At 43.1% G+C, this 20,947-nt stretch overlaps 1 protein-coding gene across 2 annotated transcripts in view; it reads right to left on the reverse strand.

Annotated features, from left to right (window-relative positions):
• Positions 1-20,947, reverse strand: part of CSNK1E (casein kinase 1 epsilon) — a 91,230-nt gene that overhangs the window by 45,452 nt on the left and 24,831 nt on the right. For both annotated transcript variants that reach the window (XM_075833694.1, XM_075833695.1), the window contains exon 2: positions 11,815-11,898. In XM_075833694.1, the coding sequence (XP_075689809.1) occupies positions 11,815-11,898 (84 nt within the window). The remainder of the gene's footprint in view (positions 1-11,814; positions 11,899-20,947) is intronic.

Genomic DNA, 20,947 nt, shown 5'->3' on the forward strand with positions numbered 1-20,947 from the left:
AACATTTGTAATCTGGTCGGGCTTTCTGTACAGGTGACATTTGGTGACTTCATACAATTTTTATTCTTCAAATAAACAAGCAGTCAAACAGCTAGTTGCTGAGTCACTTGGCTATAACTGCATAAACTACTAGCTAAGCAAGTAGCTGTGGATGAATCAGAAAAAGTCCTTGGAAAATTACTAACTACTAATCTATTACCAAACTCCTAAAACTAAATGTCAAGAGTAATCTGGTAACTTCCATCATCACAATGCAAGAAACAAAAATATGTTATCATTCCAATGGAAATCTATAACAAAACTCAAATAGGACAAATCTATAAGCAAATAAGCAGAAGTTCCTATGCCTAGATTTCGTACAAGCCTTTGGCGATACTGCTTTGCATGTCTAATCAGAGATAAACCAGAAGCCTCTTGGCATAGCCAAGCAGATGGGAGTAGACACAGCAGGAGTTTACTACAGCAGAGGATGGGGCGGGGACAGTCCTAGTCAGGTCTCCATCCTTCTCTGCTCTTTCCATGGGCAGCACGGTTACTTAAAGAGACTCTGTCACCAGATTATAAGTGCCCTATCTCCTACATAATCGGATTGGCGCTGTAAATGTAGAGAACAGCAGTGGTTTTTATTTTGAAAAACGATAATTTTTGAGCAAGTTATGAGCTAGTTTAGATTTATGCTAATGACTCTCAATGGACAACTGGGTGTGTTTTTACTTTTTACCAACTGGGTGTTGTACAGAGGAGTGTATGACGCTGACCAATCAGCGTCATACACTTCTCATTGTTCCAGCCCAGCATGATCTACAGCACAGTGTGATTGTGCAGTGAAAGAAGTAAACACGCCCAGTTGCTAAAAACACAATACACTCCCAGTTGTCCATTAGAAAGGCTCATTTGCATAAATATAAAATTGCTCATAACTTAGCCAAAAAATGATCGTTTTTAAAAAAAACAAAAAAACTTTACTGTTATCTACATTGCAGAGCTGATCACATGCAATAGGAGATAGGGATTTGATAATCTGGTGACAGAGCCTCTTTAACCCATTGCTAAGCACAAGCCTCACACATCTGAAATGGAAGATGGCTTTATGAGCAGCTACATAGCCCCCACAAGCACCCCTTACACTGCAACGGTCTCCCCTTTCCTCTCCCTCTAAATGGCAAGAAACTTCCTGTTTTCTCTTTGCTGCAAGCAAATCAGCAACTGAACGGACGGATCACAAGCTCTGGGACATAATAGGGATCGCCTTCCTCTTACGGTCAGGCTATGCATGAGTGATAGCAGTAACATGTACCATACAGTCAGGAGCGTAACTAGGAAAGACTGGGCCCCATAGCAAAGTCTTGACTGACCCCCTCCCCTGGGTGCCACACAACCCCTCTTGTAGATTGTGCCTCCCTGTAGATTCCGACACACAGGGCCCACCCTGTAGATAGCACCATACAGACCCAACCCCTCCCCCCTCCAAAAACAAACAAAAAAACAGCCTGCAGCCTATGGTTTGTCCCACAAAAGACATGAATCCCGTATCCACAGGATAGGGTATACATGTGTGATCGTTGGGACCCCTTCGGTCCCCCGAAGTTCCCCATGAGAAACCTCGGACTACAGCGGTCTGTGTCCGGCAGCTCAATAAAAATAAAAGGAGTGCCGGTCACGCATGCGCACAAGCGCGACCGGCGCTCCATTAATTTCTACGGAGCTGCCAAACACAGACGCCGGAAGACTTTCGGTCCCCCTTTCTCCTTATCCCTGGGCCTCCCAGCAATAACACATGTATCCACTATCCTGTGGCTAGGGGATACATGTGTTTTGTAGGAACAACCCCTTTAATGGCAGAGAGGAGAGATACCTCCCTGCTCTGCCGTAGTGTTCAGTGGTGTCGCACTGTAGCAACTATAGCGGCTGCTGGTGGAACCTCCGGTCATGGGTGGGATGGGCCTGTGCCGGCGGGCGGCATGGGCCCCCGTAATAGCCGCTACGGCTACAGCGGTAGTTACATCACTGCATACAGCATATACGTGTTCAGGCAGCTGTCTATTAAGTATTTGTTAAGCAGCCTTTAACAGAGGATCTGGCGATAATCTAATGTACCGTATAGGGATATCCCTATTGTTAGGCCCCATGCACACGGCCGTGCCCGTAATCACGGCCCGGACGGCCGCCGATTGCCACCGGCATTGTCGGTCCGTGCTCCCATACAAAGTACGGGAGCACGACACGCAAAATGCAAAAGAACGGACATGTTCCATAATTTTCAGAACATTTCTACGGCACGTACACTCATCTGTAGCGATACGGAAAGGTGTCCGCGTTCAATGAAAGTGAATGGGTCCGTTTTTGCAGACCGCAATTGGGGTCCGCAAAAACGCGGGTTTATTACGGTCGTGTGCATCGGGCCCGACTCTGGGCCCCATGCTCACGACAGTATTTTTCATCAGTAATTACTGAAGGTAATTACGGACCCATTCATTTCTATTGGCCACGGACACTTTTCAGTATGTTTACTGATGGGTGTCCATGCTAAAAAAAATTTAGAACCGGTCCTATACTTGTCAGTAATTACAGCAAGGACTCTCCCATAAGTCTATGGGAGCTTCCATAAATACGGACAGTATACGGATGTGCATCGGTATACCGTCTGTATTTACGGAAGTGTTGCTATGCAACATGCTGATGACATTTGCATCCTTCCTTTTTTTCCACAGACCCGTATATACGGATGGAATACGGATGCAATACGGACCGTATTTACAGACACCCGGATGCCTACGGATCCGTATTTACGGACAGTATTTCTGGATAGATGAAAATACTGTCGTGTGCATGAGGCCTTAGATCAGGCATGTTGGATTTCAACATGCCCTATCCTATCTTGTATTGGGAAAGAAGTCGCTGTCAGAAGTGTCTGGCAGCAGCTCATCTGCCTCTTCCCTATTGAATAAACATGCATGCTCGGTAGAGTGTGTATCTTTACGGGAAGGTCCCGATCCGAACAAGCCCTCAGCCAACAGCTATTATGCGTGTATGGCGGCTCTAATAATTTCCGATACAGGTCCGCTTGAAATAAGATAGTTTGTTTTGCACAATGCCTTTACATCTGTGCCTAACCTTACAAAAGTAAGGTTATGTACACATAGCATTTTTGGTTTGGCGTACATATCTATTGGGTCCCATTTACCCCACATATGCCAAATTATTGACCTACACTCGGGGGTATGAAGCAGCACAGGTCTTTTCAGCTGTACTGAAAAGCGTAAAGTCCTGGCCAAAAGTTTTGGTTTTCACAAAGTTTGAAGCTTCAGTTTTTATAGTGGCAATTTGCATGAACTCTAGATTGTTATGAAGAGTGATCAGATAAATTGCAATTAATTGAAAAGTCATTCCTTGCCATGAAAAAGAAATTAAAAAAAACAAATTTCCACTGCATTTCAGCCCTGCCACAAAATGACCTGCTAACATCATTTCAGTGATCTTCTTAGCTCAAGAGAAAGGGTTAATGAGGATAAGGCAGCTGATATGCTGATATAATTAGAAGATCTTTAAAAGGGGGATGGGTTTAATTTAACCCCTTAGTGACCAGCCTATTTTAGGCCCAAATAACCAAGCTATCTTTTTCGTTTTTCTATAGTCGCATTTAGAAAGCTATAACTTTATTTTTCCATCTACATAGCTGTATGAGAACTTGTTTTTTTGCGGGATTAGTTGTACTTTTTAAATGGCACCATTTTAGGGTACGTATCTTTTTTTGATTAACATTCATTAACTTTTTTTTGGGGGGAGAATACAAAAGACCACTGAAATTCCGACAGTGTTCTATGCGTTTTAAATTCACGCCGTTTACTGTGCGGCGTAAACACGTTACCTTTATTCTATGGGTCGGTACGGTTAAGACGATACCACATATGTATAGGTTTTACGACTTTTGCACAATAAAAAAACTCTTTTGAACTGAAATTATTTGTTTTTGCATCGTCGCATTCCAAGAGCCGTAATTTTTTTATTTTTCCGTCAATGTAGAAATATGACGGCTTGTTTTTTGAGGGACATAGTATTGATTGGTACTGATTTGGGGTACATGGGACTTATAAATTAACTTTTATTCTGACTTTTTTGCGGGGCAATGGAAAAAGACAGCAATTTCGCCATTGGTTTTTGCGTTTTTTTTACAGTGTTCATCTTGTGGTTTAAATTACATATTAAACTTTGTATGGGTCGTTACGGACGCAGCTATACCATATATGTGTACTTTTATCTTTTACACTAACTAAATAAAACCACTTATGGGAAACATTTATTATTTTTACGGTCGTTTTTATTCATTTTTATTTCACATTACTTATTTTTTTAGTCCCACTAGGGGACTTCACGATGCGATCTTTAGATCGCTGCTATAATGCTTTGGTATACTTTGTATTATTGCCTGTCAGTGTAAATCTGGCACGTCCTAATAGGCATATGCCTAGGGCAGACCTTTAGGGCTTTTATAGGGCCCCCGGCTGCCATGACTTCGACCTCAGCCATTGGAGCTGGAGCTTGGCTGTCAGACAGCCCAGCTCCAGCCTGCACGGGACACCCGTGCAGGACTTAGACTGGGCCGCCATAAAAAGGTGACGACCTAGTCTAAGGCCCCTTAGTGACCGCAGTGAAAAGGCGTATTGGTGGTCACTAAGGGATTAAATCATTATCTTCTTCTGTTAACCATGGTTACTTCCAAGGAAACAAGTGAAGTCATCATTGATTTGCATCAAAAGGGCTTTACAGGCAGACATTGCTGCTTGTAAGATTGTCCCTAAATCAACCATTTATCGGATCATCAAGAACTTCAGGGAGAGAGATTCAATTGCTGTGAAGAAAGCTTCAGGATGCCCAAGAAAGCCCAGCAAGTGCCAGGAACATCTTGTAAAGGGGATTCAATATGCGATCGGTTCAACACCAGTGTAGAGCATGCTCAGGAATGGCAGCAGGCCAGTGTCAGTGCATCTGCAGGCACAGTGAGGCGAAGGCTTTAGGAGGCTGGCCTCGTGTCAAGTAAGCCACTTCTCTCCAAGAAAATCATCAAGGACAGACTGACATTCTGCAGGAAGTACATGGATTGGACTGTGGTAAAGTTATTTTCTCTGATTAAGCCCCCTTCAGACTGTTTGTGACATCTAGAAGAATGATTGTCCGGAGAAGAAAAGGTGAGCGCTACCATGAGTCCTGGTCATACCAACAATAAAGCAACCGGAGACCATACATGCATGGGGTTGCTTTTCATGCAAGGGAGTGGGCTCAATTTAGTCTAATAACACTTCCACGAATAAAAAAAATGGTATCTAAACATCCTCCAAGAGCAACTTCTCCCAACGATCCAGGAGCAATTTGGTGATGAAGAATGCTTTTTTCCAGCATGATGGAGCACCATCTCACAAAGGCAAAAGTGCTAACTAAGTGGCTCGGTGAGCACATTGAAATTTTGAGTCCATGGCCAAGAAACTCTGCAGATCTCAAGCCAATTGGGAACCTGTGGTCAATCCTCAAAAAGCAGGTGGACAAACAAAGCACACAGAAATTGTCAATTTTCCTAAGCACTGATTAGGAAAGAATGGGTTGCCATCAGTCAGGATTTGGCCCAGAAGCGGATATCCAGCGTGTCAGGGCGAATTACAGAAGTCTTGAAAAAGAAGGGCCAACACTGTAAATATTGAGTCTGCATAAACTTGATGTATTTGTCAATAAAAGTTTAAAAACTTATGAAATGCTTAGAGTTGTACTTCAGAAACAGACTAAAATATGAAATCCGAAATTTGTGTCAGTCTCAAAACATTTGGCCACTATGCTTTTTCAGCACAGAGGCACCTCACAAAGAAACGCATATGACCATTTTCTTTGCTGCGTAAACAAGCAGATCAGTCAATGAACGAGCGTTGGCTCATTTATTGGCTGATCCTTGACATGTTTACACAGGGCAACGATCCGGAATTAGGGTATGTTCACACGGCGGGGGTCCGTAACGGCTGAAATTACGGGGATGTTTCAGCCTGAAAACATCCCCGTAATTTCAGCCGTACCGGCATGTGCAGGCGCTTGAACGCCGCGTCAATTACGGCCGTAATTGGCGCTGCTATTCATTGGAGTGAATGAAGAACGGCTCCAATTACGGCCAAAGAAGTGACAGGTCACTTCTTTGACGCGGGCGTCTAGTTACGCGCCGTCATTTGACAGCGGCGCGTAAATATACGCCTCGTGTGAACAGACAAACGTCTGCCCATTGCTTTCAATGGGCAGATGTTTGTCAGCGCTATTGAGGCGCTATTTTCAGACGTAATTCGGGGCAAAAACGCCCGAATTACGTCCGTAAATAGGCCGTGTGAACATACCCTAAGAGTTCATGTAAAAGGGTTTGCCCATCAGGGCCTCTCCCTGTTCCCCGCTGACTCCCGACCACTTTCTGATTACATAGTCAATCACTTCTATGGGAGTTACAAAAACATTTTACTGTTAAACCATGTAATCAGGAAGTGGCCTGGGAGGCAGCAGGAACCAAGAAGGGTACAATAGGGGTCAAGGGGGCCCCGTTCTAGAGATCGGTGCGGGTCCCAGAGGTGAGACTTGCATCTGACATTTATGGTATATCCTGTGGATATGCCATCAATTTCTCTGATGGGCAAACCCCTTGAAGGCTCTATTACACCTTTTATATGAATGCTTGTTAACAATCATTGTCCTGTGTAAAAAGGGCAATGATCAGCCAATAAATGAGCAAACGTTCGTTCATCAGCTGATCTGCTGGTTTACTACAGTGAATACTCATAAAAATATATGGCACATATAGTCCTATATATAATAAGATATCTAATCACAATTTTACAGATGACAGATTTATTTGTGAAATGTAAAGGCAAAATTGGTCAGTTAAAAGCTAAAGTTAAATATGATGGCCTTATTAAGTAAGTATCAACTTAATGTGGCATGATGCCATATAGCCTCATCCACATGAATGCAATATATACTTCACATTTTTTTAACACAAACAGGAGCTGGATACACACGCGGGAAAACACTTCAAGACCAGACCAAAGCTTGGCAGATTTAAAGAAATAAAGGAATACATTTTATTTCTATTTTAACCTAACCTAATATAATGTCTTTTTATTTTTGGAACGGCTACTTACTTCGAATTAGCAGTCACGTAACCATATCCAGAGCAAATTTTTAATTTCCTGTGACGTTCCGTGCCTTTACTCAGCCAGCACTTCTGGCTGAAAAGAGGCACAGCGCGTTAACTACGTTCACAGGCAGTGGGCCGGGCGGATGTTTCATGGGCTCTTTAGAGCCCAACCTCTGGTCCCACTACCTGACATGCCGTGCCACTTTTCAGAAGGAAGTGCTGGCTGAGTTAACCCAGTGGATTAACACTGTTGCTCAGTGGTCCCAAGTTCTGTTTTAGGATGAAAGTAAATTTTGCATTTAATTTGGAAATCAAGGTCCCAGAATCTGGAGGAAGAGTGGAGATGCACTCAAGCCAAGTTGCTTACGGTCCGTTGTGAAGTTTCCACAGTCAGTGATGGTTTGGGGAGCCATGTCATCTGCTGGGGTTGGTCCACTATGTTATATCAAGTTCAGAAACAACGCAGCCGCCTACAAGGAAATTTTAGAGCACTTCATGCTTCCCTCTGCTGACAAGCTTTATGGAGATGCTGATTTCATTTTCCAGCAGGACTTGGCACCTGCCCACACTGCCAAAAGTACCAATACCTGGTTTAATAACTACAGTATCACTGCGCTTGATTAGCCAGCAAACTCGCCGGACCTAAACCCCATAGAGAATCTATGTTGTATTGTGAAGAGGAAGATGACACCAGACCCAACAATGCAGACGAGCTGAAGGCCGCTATCAAAGCAACCTGGACTTCCATAACACCTCAGCAGTGCCATAGGCTGATCGCCTCCATGCCACGCAGCATTGATGCAGTAATTCATGCAAAAGGAGCCCGACCAAGTATTGAGGGCATATACTGTACATACTTTTCAGTAGGTTAACATATCGGTATTAAAAAATAATTTTTGACCTTGGGCTTATACAGTATAATATTCTAGGAGACTCAATTTTGGGTTTTCATAAACGGTTAGCCATAATCATCATTAGAAGAAAAAACGCTGGAAATAGATCACTCTGCGTGAAATGAATCTATATAATTTATGAGGTTACACTTTGTGAATTGAATTATTGAAATAAATTAACTTTTTGATGGTATTCTAATTCATTGAGAAGGACCTATATATATATATATATATATATATATATATATATATATATATATATATATATATATATATATATATATATATAGGTTTATATATACACGGTGATAATGGGGGTAATACACAGGGATGATCGGGGTTATATACGGGTTGAAAACAGGGATGATGGAGTTATATCATCCCTGTATATACCCGCCATCATCCCGATGTATTAGCCCTAACATCCTTGTATATAACCCCATCTTCCCTGTGTATTAGCCCCATAAACCCTGTATATAACCCCCCCCCCCCATCATCCCTGTATATAACCCCCCCATCATCCTTGTATATAAACCCCCTATCATCCCTGTATGATTATTGCTGGGTGTTAGTGCAAGGAGCTGGGTGACTAATTAGAGCAGGGAATGACCTGTGAACATAGAGGGGTGTGGCAGAATGCAAATAGCCGAGATGCTGTGGAGGAAGGGGGGGTCTAAGCTGTCTCCTCAGATGCAGCAAGGGATCATGGGTATGGTGGGTTGCAAAACAGGAACAGAAGCAAGCCATGTAAACAGGCAGAAAGAGAACCAGTGACGACGGAGATCAAACCGAAACTGGTTAGAACGTTAGTAGGGGTTTTAGGGAAGGCAAACCAATGCTTGGGAACACTTTTTAGAAAATATTTTTTTCCTAACCAATCCCTTTAAAGATCCTAATACTGAATGGTCACTTTAAGAACGACAGAGAAAGAGTAACTTGGAAATTCAAGCTGATAACATTCCAGTGATTGACACAAGGACTCAATCGAACACCTTGATTTATGAGCCAATACATGGACACACGTCACATCCCCCATCAGACTGACTCCAGATCCCTTAACTCCTAAGACATCACCCCTATAACCTCGGTTTTATTGCCCGGGCTTATTTAATGACGTATCACCTCATGTACAAGTTGTCTTTGTATAATATCTTAGGCTTCGTTCATGAATTCAGTCAGTGCTTCCCGTCAGGAGAACCCATGAACGGAATCCAAACTGAAACCATAGGTTTCCGTCTGCATCACCATTGATTTCAATGGTGACAGATCCAGTGCAAACGGTTTCCGTTTGCTACCGTTGTGTAAGGGTTCCGACGTTTTGACAGAATGAATAGCACAGTCGACTACAGTATTTATTCCGTCAAAACGACGAAACCCTTACACAACGGTGACAAACGGAAACCATTTGCACCGGATCAGTCACCATTGAAATCAATGGTGATGCAAATGTAAACCTCTGGTTTCAGTTTCAGTTCGGATTTCGTTCATGGGTTCCCCTGACTGAAAGCTCAGACAGAACCCATGAACAAAGTCCCGACGGAGATGTGAACGAAGCCTAAAATGTTGTGCTTTTTTCTAAGTCATTCATTTGTAAACTTGCCTGAAGAAGCCTGTGTGCTCAAAGCTTGCATATATAATTTCTCGTTAGCCAATAAAGGTATCATACCTACAATATTTTTGTATTTTTTGACACAAATATTTAACATTTCATAAATAAAAAACTGAAATGGATCTCAGCAGAGGAGTCCAGGTACAGCATTGTGAAGAAAGGGACAAATACCTGAAATACTGCAGTCAAATTATGCAAACCGCTTAGAACAGACTAGACTATTTACAAAAGACTACATCCTCAGGTTTAACAAAACCGGCAGAAAGACAGTCTGGGTGGTGCTCTGTTAAGGTTATTTCTAAAAAAAACATAATGAACGGTTTATACTTAGGCAAGCAGGGTATGCAGTTACATAGGAAGGGATGAGCCAAGTACCTGATTATGTTAGGTCTGAGCTGTCTTTACATTTCTTGTCCCTGTTCAGCAGCCAATACCTTAAAGAGGCTCTGTCACCAGATTTTGCAACCCCTATCTGCTATTGCAGCAGATAGGCGCTGCAATGTAGATTACAGTAACGTTTTTATTAAAAAAAAACGAGCATTTTTGGCCAAGTTATGACCATTATAGTAGTTATGCAAATGAGGCTTGCAAAAGTCCAAGTGGGTGTGTTTAAAAGTAAAAGTCCAAGTGGGCGTGTATTATGTGCGTACATCGGGGCGTTTTTAATACTTTCACTAGCTGGGCGCTCTGATGAGAAGTAACATCCTCTTCTCTTCAGAACGCCCAGCTTGTGACAGTGCAGATCTGTGACGTCACTCACAGGTCCTGCATCGTGACGGCCACATCGGCACCAGAGGCTACAGTTGATTCTGCAGCAGCATCAGCGTTTGCAGGTAAGATCGACTTACCTGCAAACGCTGATGCTGCTGCAGAATCAACTGTAGCCTCTGGTGCCGATGTGGCCGTCACGATGCAGGACCTGTGAGTGACGTTACAGATCTGCACTGTCACAAGCTGGGCGTTCTGAAGAGAAGAGGATGTTACTTCTCATCAGAGCGCCCAGCTAGTGAAAGTATTAAAAACGCCCCGATGTACGCACATAATACACGCCCACTTGGACTTTTACTTTTAAACACACCCACTTGGACTTTTGCAAGCCTCATTTGCATAACTACAAAAATGGTCATAACTTGGCCAAAAATGCTCGTTTTTTTTTAATAAAAACGTTACTGTAATCTACATTGCAGCGCCTATCTGCTGCAATAGCAGATAGGGGTTGCAAAATCTGGTGACAGAGCCTCTTTAAGTCCAATGTCTGAACATGGAGTAATTCCAAAGGATCTCCCTTAACCCTCATGACTGTCCTTTGAGGAGGTGGGGGCAGAACAGTGCCTGTGTTTTCAGACCCGCGAATGGAAGTCAGTCAGCATATGTTCCCTGAAGTACACCCAGAAATAGAAACACTGACCCTGGTGGGCTGAGCCATAACAACATCCGTGCATGTAATACAGGTCAGCGTGTTACAGATCTCACCCTAAGACTAGACAGACATGAGATATCGTACGGTAAGTGCTGCTCATTTTTACCATTTAGATACAAAGTTGTGGTAATTACCAGTTATCTCAAAGTAGACCTACCAGAAATAATAATGAAGACTGGCCACATGTGTGAGCACCTTACGGGCCATTTACATAGGCCAATAATTGGGCGAACAAGCATTTGTACAAACGCTTGTTGCCAATCATTGCTATGTGTAAACAAGGCAAAAATCTGTTGATGAATCGGCAAACGCTCCTTCATTGGCTAATTTCATCTTTTTTGCTGCCCTAAACGTCATCGTTGTCAGCAGCACATCTCCCCATGTAAGCAGGGGATGCATAGTGCCGACATTTTGTTAACCGTAAGAGGACCAACGATTAAGGATCGTTCGTCCCCAGTTACCCTGGCCCGTGTAAAGAGCCTTTAAACGAGCGCCGATTGATCTGTAATTAACAGCGCTAGTTGTTTCCTCCTATGCAAGCTCGAAACATCCAAATGTGCAGGTTTATTTTCAATAGGGAGAACAAATGATGGCGCATGTCGGATTTCAGTTGAAATTTGATGAATCAGGGAAAAATAAAAATATATGCAATTAAAGGTAATTTCCCACCCACTTTAAATATCGTTCTGTTTCAAGTCTTCATTTTAGCATAATTAAAGAGTACATGCCAGGTTACCTAAATAGATGTCTCCAAAGGAGCCGCTTCCGATCTTCCTGCCCAGTCTGTACTTGTTTCCCACTCGAAGCTCCATCTTTAAACCTATAATAAAGCAGAAAAAAACATTACACTTTATGCTCTTTTCCCTCTTGCAGTAGATACAATGGAGATATAAATTTAACAGCATTATTCTACATTTTAAGATTAAAACTAAACCTGATAATGTAAGAAACGAACAAGTGAAAGCTTTTTTTAAACACTGCGCTGAGAAATCCAGCAAGTGCCCAGAAATACAGCACAATAGACAAGGCATTCCATACAGGCATATCCCAGAAGTTAAAAAAAAAAAAAATAGCAGTATTTGATCTTGGGAGGCTAAAGGTAGTATAGCACACCAAACAGCAATTGTTGTTTCATTTTATTTCACATTGGAATATTTAAAATGAGAGCACCCGAAAAGGGTAGCTAACTTCATTGCCACAAGCGGACAGGCTATCAACTGTACTGTATGTGTGCCAGCGAGGTCTGTCTCGTCCGGACTGCAGCCAAACACTGCGGACACTTGTCCTGCATCGCTGTCTCAGCTCTCGGCATCCCCCACATTGCTCTGGACCTTATTCACACAGTGCTGCATGTCAATTGCACGGTAGCACAGCACTAACGTGCTATTTTTATTGTGGTTTCAGTGCCATACACATGTCACACTGTTTATTTGGCCTTCAGGGTATGCGAGTCTGGGGGTCACTCACACATACCCAATTGGAACTTTTATTACATATTGTCTATTTTAATCAAATAAATAAATTATATATTACAAGACCACATACTTTCCTTCTCCCTTTCCACAATTATACATCCTTACCTAGGTGATGCACACCAAATGTGGTCTCTCTTTCACATATTTTTGTTAATTAATTTGTGTATTTATTTAATAAAATATTATATTTACTTTATTTTTTCACTGTTTTTTTTTACACTACCGGGGGCTACCCTATTTTCTTCCATCTGTGTGTGTGTGTCTCTTAGGCCGGATTCACATGAGCTTGTGCGTTTTGCCCGCACAAAACACGCAGCGTTTTGCGTGCGCAAAAGGCACTTGACAGCTCCGTGTGTCAGCCTTGTATGATGCGCGGCTGCGTGCTTTTCGCGCAGCCGCCATCATTATGACACTCCGTTTGGATGTTTGTATTCAGAAAAGCACGTGGTGCTTTTGTTTCCATTCATCCTTTCCACAGCTGTTGCGCGAATCACGCTCATCCCACGGAAGTGCTTCCGTGTGGTGAGCGTGATTTTCACGCACCCATTGACTTCAACGGGTGCGTGATGCGCGAAATACGCCCCGAAGAACGGACATGTCGTGACTTTTTCGCAGTGGACTCACGCTGCGGAAAAATCACGCAACTGTCTGCACTGCCCCATAGACTAATATAGGTCCGTGCGACGCGCGTGAAAATCACGCGCGTTGCACGGACGTATATCCCGTTCGTCTGAATAAGCCCCCAATGACACATACACAGATGGAATATGGCAGCTACAGGGCATAGGACATAACGTACGGGAGCCATTCGTTACATTCTCTGCCGTCTAGCTCTGTACTGCAGATGCGCAGTTCAAAGCGACCCAATGGTCTTGTTTTTTGTGACACGTCTTGTAGTTTTTATTGGTACCATTTTGGAGAAGATGTGACTTTTTGATCACTTTTTACCAAATTTTTTTAATGTCAGGATTAACAGAAAACAGCAATTCTTCCATAGTTTTTTTATTTTATTTTTTACGGCGTTCACCGTGCGGGTTAAATAATGTAATCGATTTATAGTCGGGGTCGTTACGGACGCGTTGATACCAAATATGTGCAACTTTTTTACTTTATTGTGGGTTTTTTTTTAATAGTAAAGCAGTTTGTAAGGGGAAAAAGTGGGTTTTTCATTTTTTTTTTCCACATTTTTTTAAATTAACTTTATTCAACGTTTTTTTACTTTTGTACTAGTCCCACTAGGGGACTTCACTATGCGATCCTCATTATAATACACTGCAATACTTCTGTATTGCAGCGTATTATTGCCTGTCCGTTTAAAACGGACAGGCATCTGCTAGGTCATGCCTGCGGCATGACCTAGCAGGCATTCATTACAGGCAGACCTGGGGGCCTTTATTAGACCCCCGGCTGCCATCGGAGACACTGACACTCTGCGATCGTATCGCCGGGTGTCGGTGGGATGAGAGGGAGCTCCCTCCCTCTCTCCAAAACCACTCAGATGCGGTGCTCGCTATTGAGCACCGCATCTGAGGGGTTAAACGGGTGAGATCGATACTTATATCGATCTCACACGGCAGAGATTTCCAGCAAGGGAAACGAAATCTCGTTTACCTCCGTAATCTCGCGAGATTACGCGTGGCTTGCTGGAATCTCACAGAAAAGATTCAGAAGTGTCAGGATTCTGAATACACATGACGTCCAGGCTGGATTTCATGTGTATTCATTATCAGGACACTTGATTAACGTTAATCTCTGTGTATGTGGCTGCACATCGCTGCTGTGTAAATGAATGGAGAGGAGTGTATGACGCTGACTGGTCACGGATTGGTCAGCGTCATACACGTAAACACGCCCAGTTAAAAACACAATACACGCCCAGTTGGACATAACGGAAAAAAAGCCCAATTGTCTATTTCAAAGCTCATTTGCATATATATATATATATATATATATATATATATATAAAATAGCTCATAACTTGGCCAAAAATGAACGTTTTTAAAAAAACAAAACGTTACTGTTATCTACATTGCAGCGCCGATCACTGCAATAGGAGATAGGGATTTGAGAATCTGGTGACAGAGCCTCATTAATTAGCTTGAAAGTGGGAGGGGGCTCCCGCTGTCACCCATCGACGACACGCAAAAGTGATTGTGGACTGCCAACAGATTGCCACAGCAGCCGCCTGACAAAGCCCCCCCAGGCATAAAAATTGCTAAATGCCAAAGGCACGGCCTAATAGATCGCCTGTCAGTTTTATACTGACAGGAAATAATGATTTGGTATACCAAAGCATTATATAACCGATCAAAAGATCGCATTGTGACGTAGGGGACTAAATAAATAGTTAAAAGATTAATAAAGTTTATTAGAAATAAGAAGAAGTGGGTTTTCTACAAGTGTAGAAAAAAAAAAACAACCCACACAAATATATAAGTAACACGTTATGATGGGACGCAGGATGGACGACTTAAAAATTTTTTAAAAAAGTTTTAATTTCTATTTTTCCTTCACCCCCCAAAAAAGAATACATATCAATAAGTCCTACGTACCCCAAAGTGGTACCAATGGAAACTACATCTGGTCCCGCAGAAAACAAGCCTACATATGGCTACACGGATTGAAGAATAAAAGCAATTATGGCTTTTGGAATGTGTTAAAAAACGGTGGCCATTCTTGCTTGAAGTGGCAAATGTATGCCCAATCATGCCATACGCCGATAACTGCCCAAAAAAAAAAATGCAGCCTAACAGTCTGCTGCTGGCCATTGTAAACGATTGTCCGCGTATAAATTGCCCATGTCAGCCGACTTTTATCTTAACCTGTTAACGCCGAAGGACGGATATATCCGTCCTCTGCAGCTGCTAAGTCGCGCAGGACGGCGGATATATCCGTCCTGTGATCGCGCGGGTACTGACAGTGTACACACGCGATCAGTGGCAGGAGCACGGCTGTTATACACAGCCTGGCTCCTGCTGCAACTGACGGAATCGAAGCGTGATCCGATTCCGGCAGTTTAACCCATTAAATGCTGCGGTCAATAGCGACATCTAATGTGTTTGACAGAGGGAGGGCGCTCCCTCTGTCACACCATCGGCGCCCCCGCAAAGAAATCGCAGGTCGCTGTCGGGTTTCCATGGCAGCCGGGGGCATGGCCTAATAGATTGCCTGTCAGTTTTACACTGACAGGCAATAATGCTTTGGTATACTAAGTATACCAAAGCATTATATATGCGATCAGCAGATCGCATAGTTAAGACCCCTGGTGGGACTAAAAAAATATAAAAAAATGTAAAGCGGTTAAATAAAGTTTGTGAAAAAAAAAATAATAATTTACAGTCAAAATCAAATAAAAACGACCAAAAAGTGGTTTTATTTAGTAAAAGTGCCAAAACAAATAACACATACATGGTATCCCCGCGATCGTAACAACTTGAACAATAAAATGAACACATTAAACCGCCGGATGAACGGCGTCCAAAAAAAACCAAACGCAAAAACCAACTGCAAAATTCTTTTTTCTCCCGTTCCCCCAATAAAAAATTAAAGAAAAGTTAACCTATAAGTCCTATGTACCCCAAAATAGTACTAATGAAAACATTGGCCCGCAAAAATCAAGCCCACATTGACGGAAAAATAAAGAAATTACGTCTCTTGGAATGCGGCGATGCAAAAACAAGTACGTTTTTTCTAAAAGGGTTTTTATTGTGCAAACCTAGGAAAACATATAAAACCTTTACATATTTGATATCCCCGTAATCGTGCCGACCCATAGAATAAAGTTACCATGTTATTTAAACTGCGTAAATTTATAACGTGAAAATCAATGCTGGAACAGCTGCTTATTTTTAATTCTCTCCTAAAATAAAGTTAATAAAAGTTAATCGATATATTATAAGCATCTAAAAATGGTACAAATACAACTCGTCTCGCAAAAAACAAGCCCTTATACGGCTATGTCGACTGAATTGAAAAAAAAACAAACAAAAGTTACGACTCTTGGAATGCGACCGTGAAAAAACAAAAAATAATCCTTGGTCATTAACGCGCAAAATGGCCTGTCATTAAGGGGTTAAAGAGGCTCTGTCACCAAATTATAAATGCCCTATCTCCTACATAATCTGATCGGCGCTGTAATGTAGATAACAATGGTTTTTATTTTGAAAAACATTTTTGACCAAGTTATAAACAATTTTAGATTTATGCTAATTCGTTTCTTAATAGACAACTGGGTGTGTTTTTACTTTTTACCAAGTGGGCGTTGTACAGAGGAGTGTATGTCGCTGATCAATCAGTGACCAATCAGCGTCATACACTTCTCATTGTTCCAGCCCATTGTTACAGTGTGATTGCGCAGTGATAGAAGATTGGGCTGGAACAATGAGAAGTGTATGTCACTGATTGGTCATACAAAATAAAAACCACGGTTATCTGCATTATAGTGCCGGTCTCCTTATGTAGGAGAAAGGGCATTTATAGTCATTTGTTCATTCCAGACTACTGTGGTGCAAAATACTCATATTGGTTTAAAAGGTGGCATAAGTCAAATTCAATTTCTTCCCCTCACGTCTACGCTACGGTCCTTTATCCATAAGCTCATTGCTTGTTCAAGAACTTACTTTAAACATCTTAGAAGGACCTGATAAATGTACATTTTATAACCTTATATGCTTTAAGCTAAATAGTTTTATGCACAGGAAGTGCAACCAAAGATGTAATGTCAGCACAGACAAGCCAGTCGGTCGTGAGAGTGGTAAATAAAAAAAAATATCTTGCATGACATCAATGCTAAACAAGATTGGCGTCACTGTAGACAAAGGAAAGATCAGTTGTTGATTTATCAAAAGTGACATTGCCATCTGTCAAACCGAAAATATTTTTTTTTCCTTTCTGCAGAGGAACTATATCAAGCTGGACATCACAAATTACAAAAACAGATCAATAGGATGGGTAGTAAGAGTGAATAAGGGGAAAAAGAATCAAAAAAGTTTATAAAAACATGAATATAACTCTTTTCAAACATTTTTATTTCTCGTTGCTTTTATAGCGCGATCAAATTCTGCAGAGCTGTACAGTTCACATGCCCTTTAGAACTCAATCTAAATATTCTGATCTTAAACATATACACTAGGGCCAGTGTCATAGAAAGCCAATAATCTAGAAGTTTATTTTTTGGAGTGTTTGAGGAAACTGAAGTACCCAGAGAAACACACAAAAAAAACCTGGGGAACCCATTAAACTCCACGGCAGTATTTTGCATCAGTATTTGTTAGTCAAAACAACAAGTGGGTCTAAAAAACAAAAGAGGTAAAATCTCATACTTTTTGTTCCACTCCTGGTTTTGGGTTTCAAATACTAATGCAACATATTGACCAAAATACTGCCGTGTGAAAGAAGTCTAAGGCCTCATTCACACGGCAGGGTTTCCCGGCCGGGTGCCGGCCGTTCATAAATCGGCCGGCACCCGGCTGCATTAGGAATAATAGACCCCTAATGGGGCTATTCACACGACCGCCCGTCAAAAAATAGGACATGCTCTATTTTTGCCCAGGTACCCGGCCGCCACGGCGATGTGTCCCGAGTGACGGCCGGGTTTTCCGGCTCTTGCGCTCTATCTCCTCGTCACAGCGCAGAGTGCATGTGAGGAGGAGGAGTTGATGCCATTCTGACGAATGGCATCGCTGTACACGGTGTGGCAGGGCCAGGGTGTACAGCAGGTGGAAGGGAGCGCTGCGCTGGCTCCCTTCTCCTGCTTGTTTTAAAAGCGCCCTGGCCCGGCGATACCTTTGATGGCGCCGCTAGCAGCTGCTGCTGCTACTACTACTGAAGCGACGCCACTATAGCAGAGCGGGGAGGTATCTCCCCGCTCTGCTATGTGCTAGCCGCACTTTAGCTCCTTGAAGGAGCGGAATCCCCGTGTGTTCGGGGATTCCGCTCCTGGACAGAGCGCTTGATGTCTCTGTCCATATCTGGGCAGTGACATCAGGGGAAACTCCTGAAGCGGAATCCCCGAACACATGGGGATTCCCCTTCAGGAGTTGCCGCTGATGTCACTGTCCGGATCTGCCCGGCCCGGCACGGATGCATAACTTTATGCAAACCGGCCGGGCAGAATGGCCGATTTTACCGGCCGGCACTCGGGCTCGGACGCGACCCGGTCGTGTGAATCCCGCCTAATGCTATGGCTTAACTAATGCTGATCAAACTGCAACCTAAGGCCATGTTGACAGTGGCGTAACCACCACAGTGGCAGCCGTAGCGGCAGCTACAGGGCCCGCGGTAGCCACGTTACAATATGTGCCAGGCCTGGCGTCACGGGCCCCCTCAAGGCTAGTAGCATCACTAACACTAGACATCCGGGGGGGTGGGGGGGTGGTGGATGCCTGGTGATACCCACGGCACTGTCACATTTGAACACGACAGCGATGCTGGGACCTGGATCAGGTGGTAGGAGCACTCAGGCCGGAAGAGGATGGAGGGCGGTTCTAAAGGGAACGACGCAAGACCGTCCTACTTCGAGCAGAGGACAGTCAATTTTGAGGCAGATTTTGACCTGCCGGCAGAACACTTCTCGCATTTTTCGCAGCGTTTTTCGGCCATTGGGCCATGGGCAGAAAAATACAGCGATAACGCATTTTCTGCCTGACATTGATGTCAATGGGAGGTCAGAGACAGAAACGCCCGAAGGGCATTATGCTTTTTCCCCGCGAGCGGTTTACCGATTGCAGGAAAAATCGCCTCCCATTGAAATCAATGGAAGGCGCTTTCGGACGTTTTTTTGACACATTTTCCGACATGGTTTCCGCGTCAAAAAACTCAGTGTTAACTCCCCATAACACACACTGAAGCCTGCCTGGCCCTGACCTCTTCCACGATATAGAACTTCAAAACATTACATTAAAGGGGTCCTCTGGGCATTTTATATTGATGGCCCATCCTTAGGATAGACCATCAATATCAGATCATTGGGGTCCGTGATTGATGGAACCATAGCGTTCGCCGCCGTGGACTTTTCCCAGTTAACAAGCACAACACCATACACACACGGGGCGACTGTGCCCAGGATTGGCTTCAACTGTACGGGACTGATCCCAGGCACAGCTGCTACCAATGTGTACGGCGTTGTGCCTGGTAAACACTGAAGCGGCCAAGGCGACAAATACTTCTGCCCCTTCAAAAATGCTGATCGGCGGGTGTGACGGGAGTTGGACCCCCACCGATCTAATATAGATTACCTATCCTAAAGATAGACCATCAATAAGAAATGTCCAGAGGACCCCTTTAAAGAGGCTCTGTCACCAGATTTTCAAACCCCTATCTCGTATTGCAGCAGATCGGCGCTGCAATGTAGATTACAGTAACATTTGTTTTTTTTCAAAAACGAGCATTTTTGGCCAAGTTATGACCATTTTTATATTTATGCAAATGAGCCTTTCTTAAATACAACTGGGCGTGTTTAAAGTTATGTACAAGTGGGCGTGTATTGTGTGTACACATCTGGGCGTTTTTACTTCTTTTACTAGCTGGGCATTGTGAATAGAAGTGTATGATGCTGACGAATCAGCATCATCCACTTCTCTTCGTTAACACCCAGTCTCTGGCAGCACAGACACACAGCGTGTTCTCCAGAGATCACGCTGTGACGTCACTTCCTGCCTCAGGTCCTGCATCATGTCGGACGAGCGAGGACTCATCGGCACCAGGCGACAGAGGCTACAGTTGATTCTGCAGCAGCATCGGCGTTTGCAGGTAAGTCTAAAATAGCAAAAAGGACGTGTATAAAGATGATTAAAAAAAAAGAAACCTGCATTGTCTATGGAAAAAACATAGCAAAAAATCACTACCCGAGAAACGCAACTCAATATCTATTGCCCAGATTCTGCAGTTTTTAGAAATATCCCACATGTGGCCCTAGTGCCCTAATGTACAGAAACACGGGCCTCAGAAGCAAAAGAGCACCTACAGGATTTTAGGGTCTAATTTTTTTTAGATTACATTTTAGGCACCATGTCAGGTTTGAAGACGTCTTGAGGTGCCAAAACAGTGGAAACTCCATAAAAGTGACCCCATTTTGTAAACTACACCCCTGAAGGAATTTATCTAGAGGTATAGTTAGCCATTTGACCCCACAGCTATTTTGCTATATTTATTGGAGTTAGTCTGTGAAAATGAAAATCTACTTTTTCTGAAAAAAACATAGAAATTTGTAATATTTACAAGGAATAAAGAAGAAAATGCACCCCAACATTTGTAAAGCATCTCCTCCAGATTACAGAAATACCCCATATGTGGTAATAAACTGCTGTTTGGACCCACAGCAGTGTTCAGATGGGAAGGAGCACCTTTTGGATTTCGGAGTGCAGATTTTGCTGGATTGATTTTCAGTGCCAAGTC

This window comes from Rhinoderma darwinii, chromosome 7 (assembly GCF_050947455.1).
Source record: "Rhinoderma darwinii isolate aRhiDar2 chromosome 7, aRhiDar2.hap1, whole genome shotgun sequence".
NCBI lineage: Eukaryota > Metazoa > Chordata > Amphibia > Anura > Rhinodermatidae > Rhinoderma > Rhinoderma darwinii.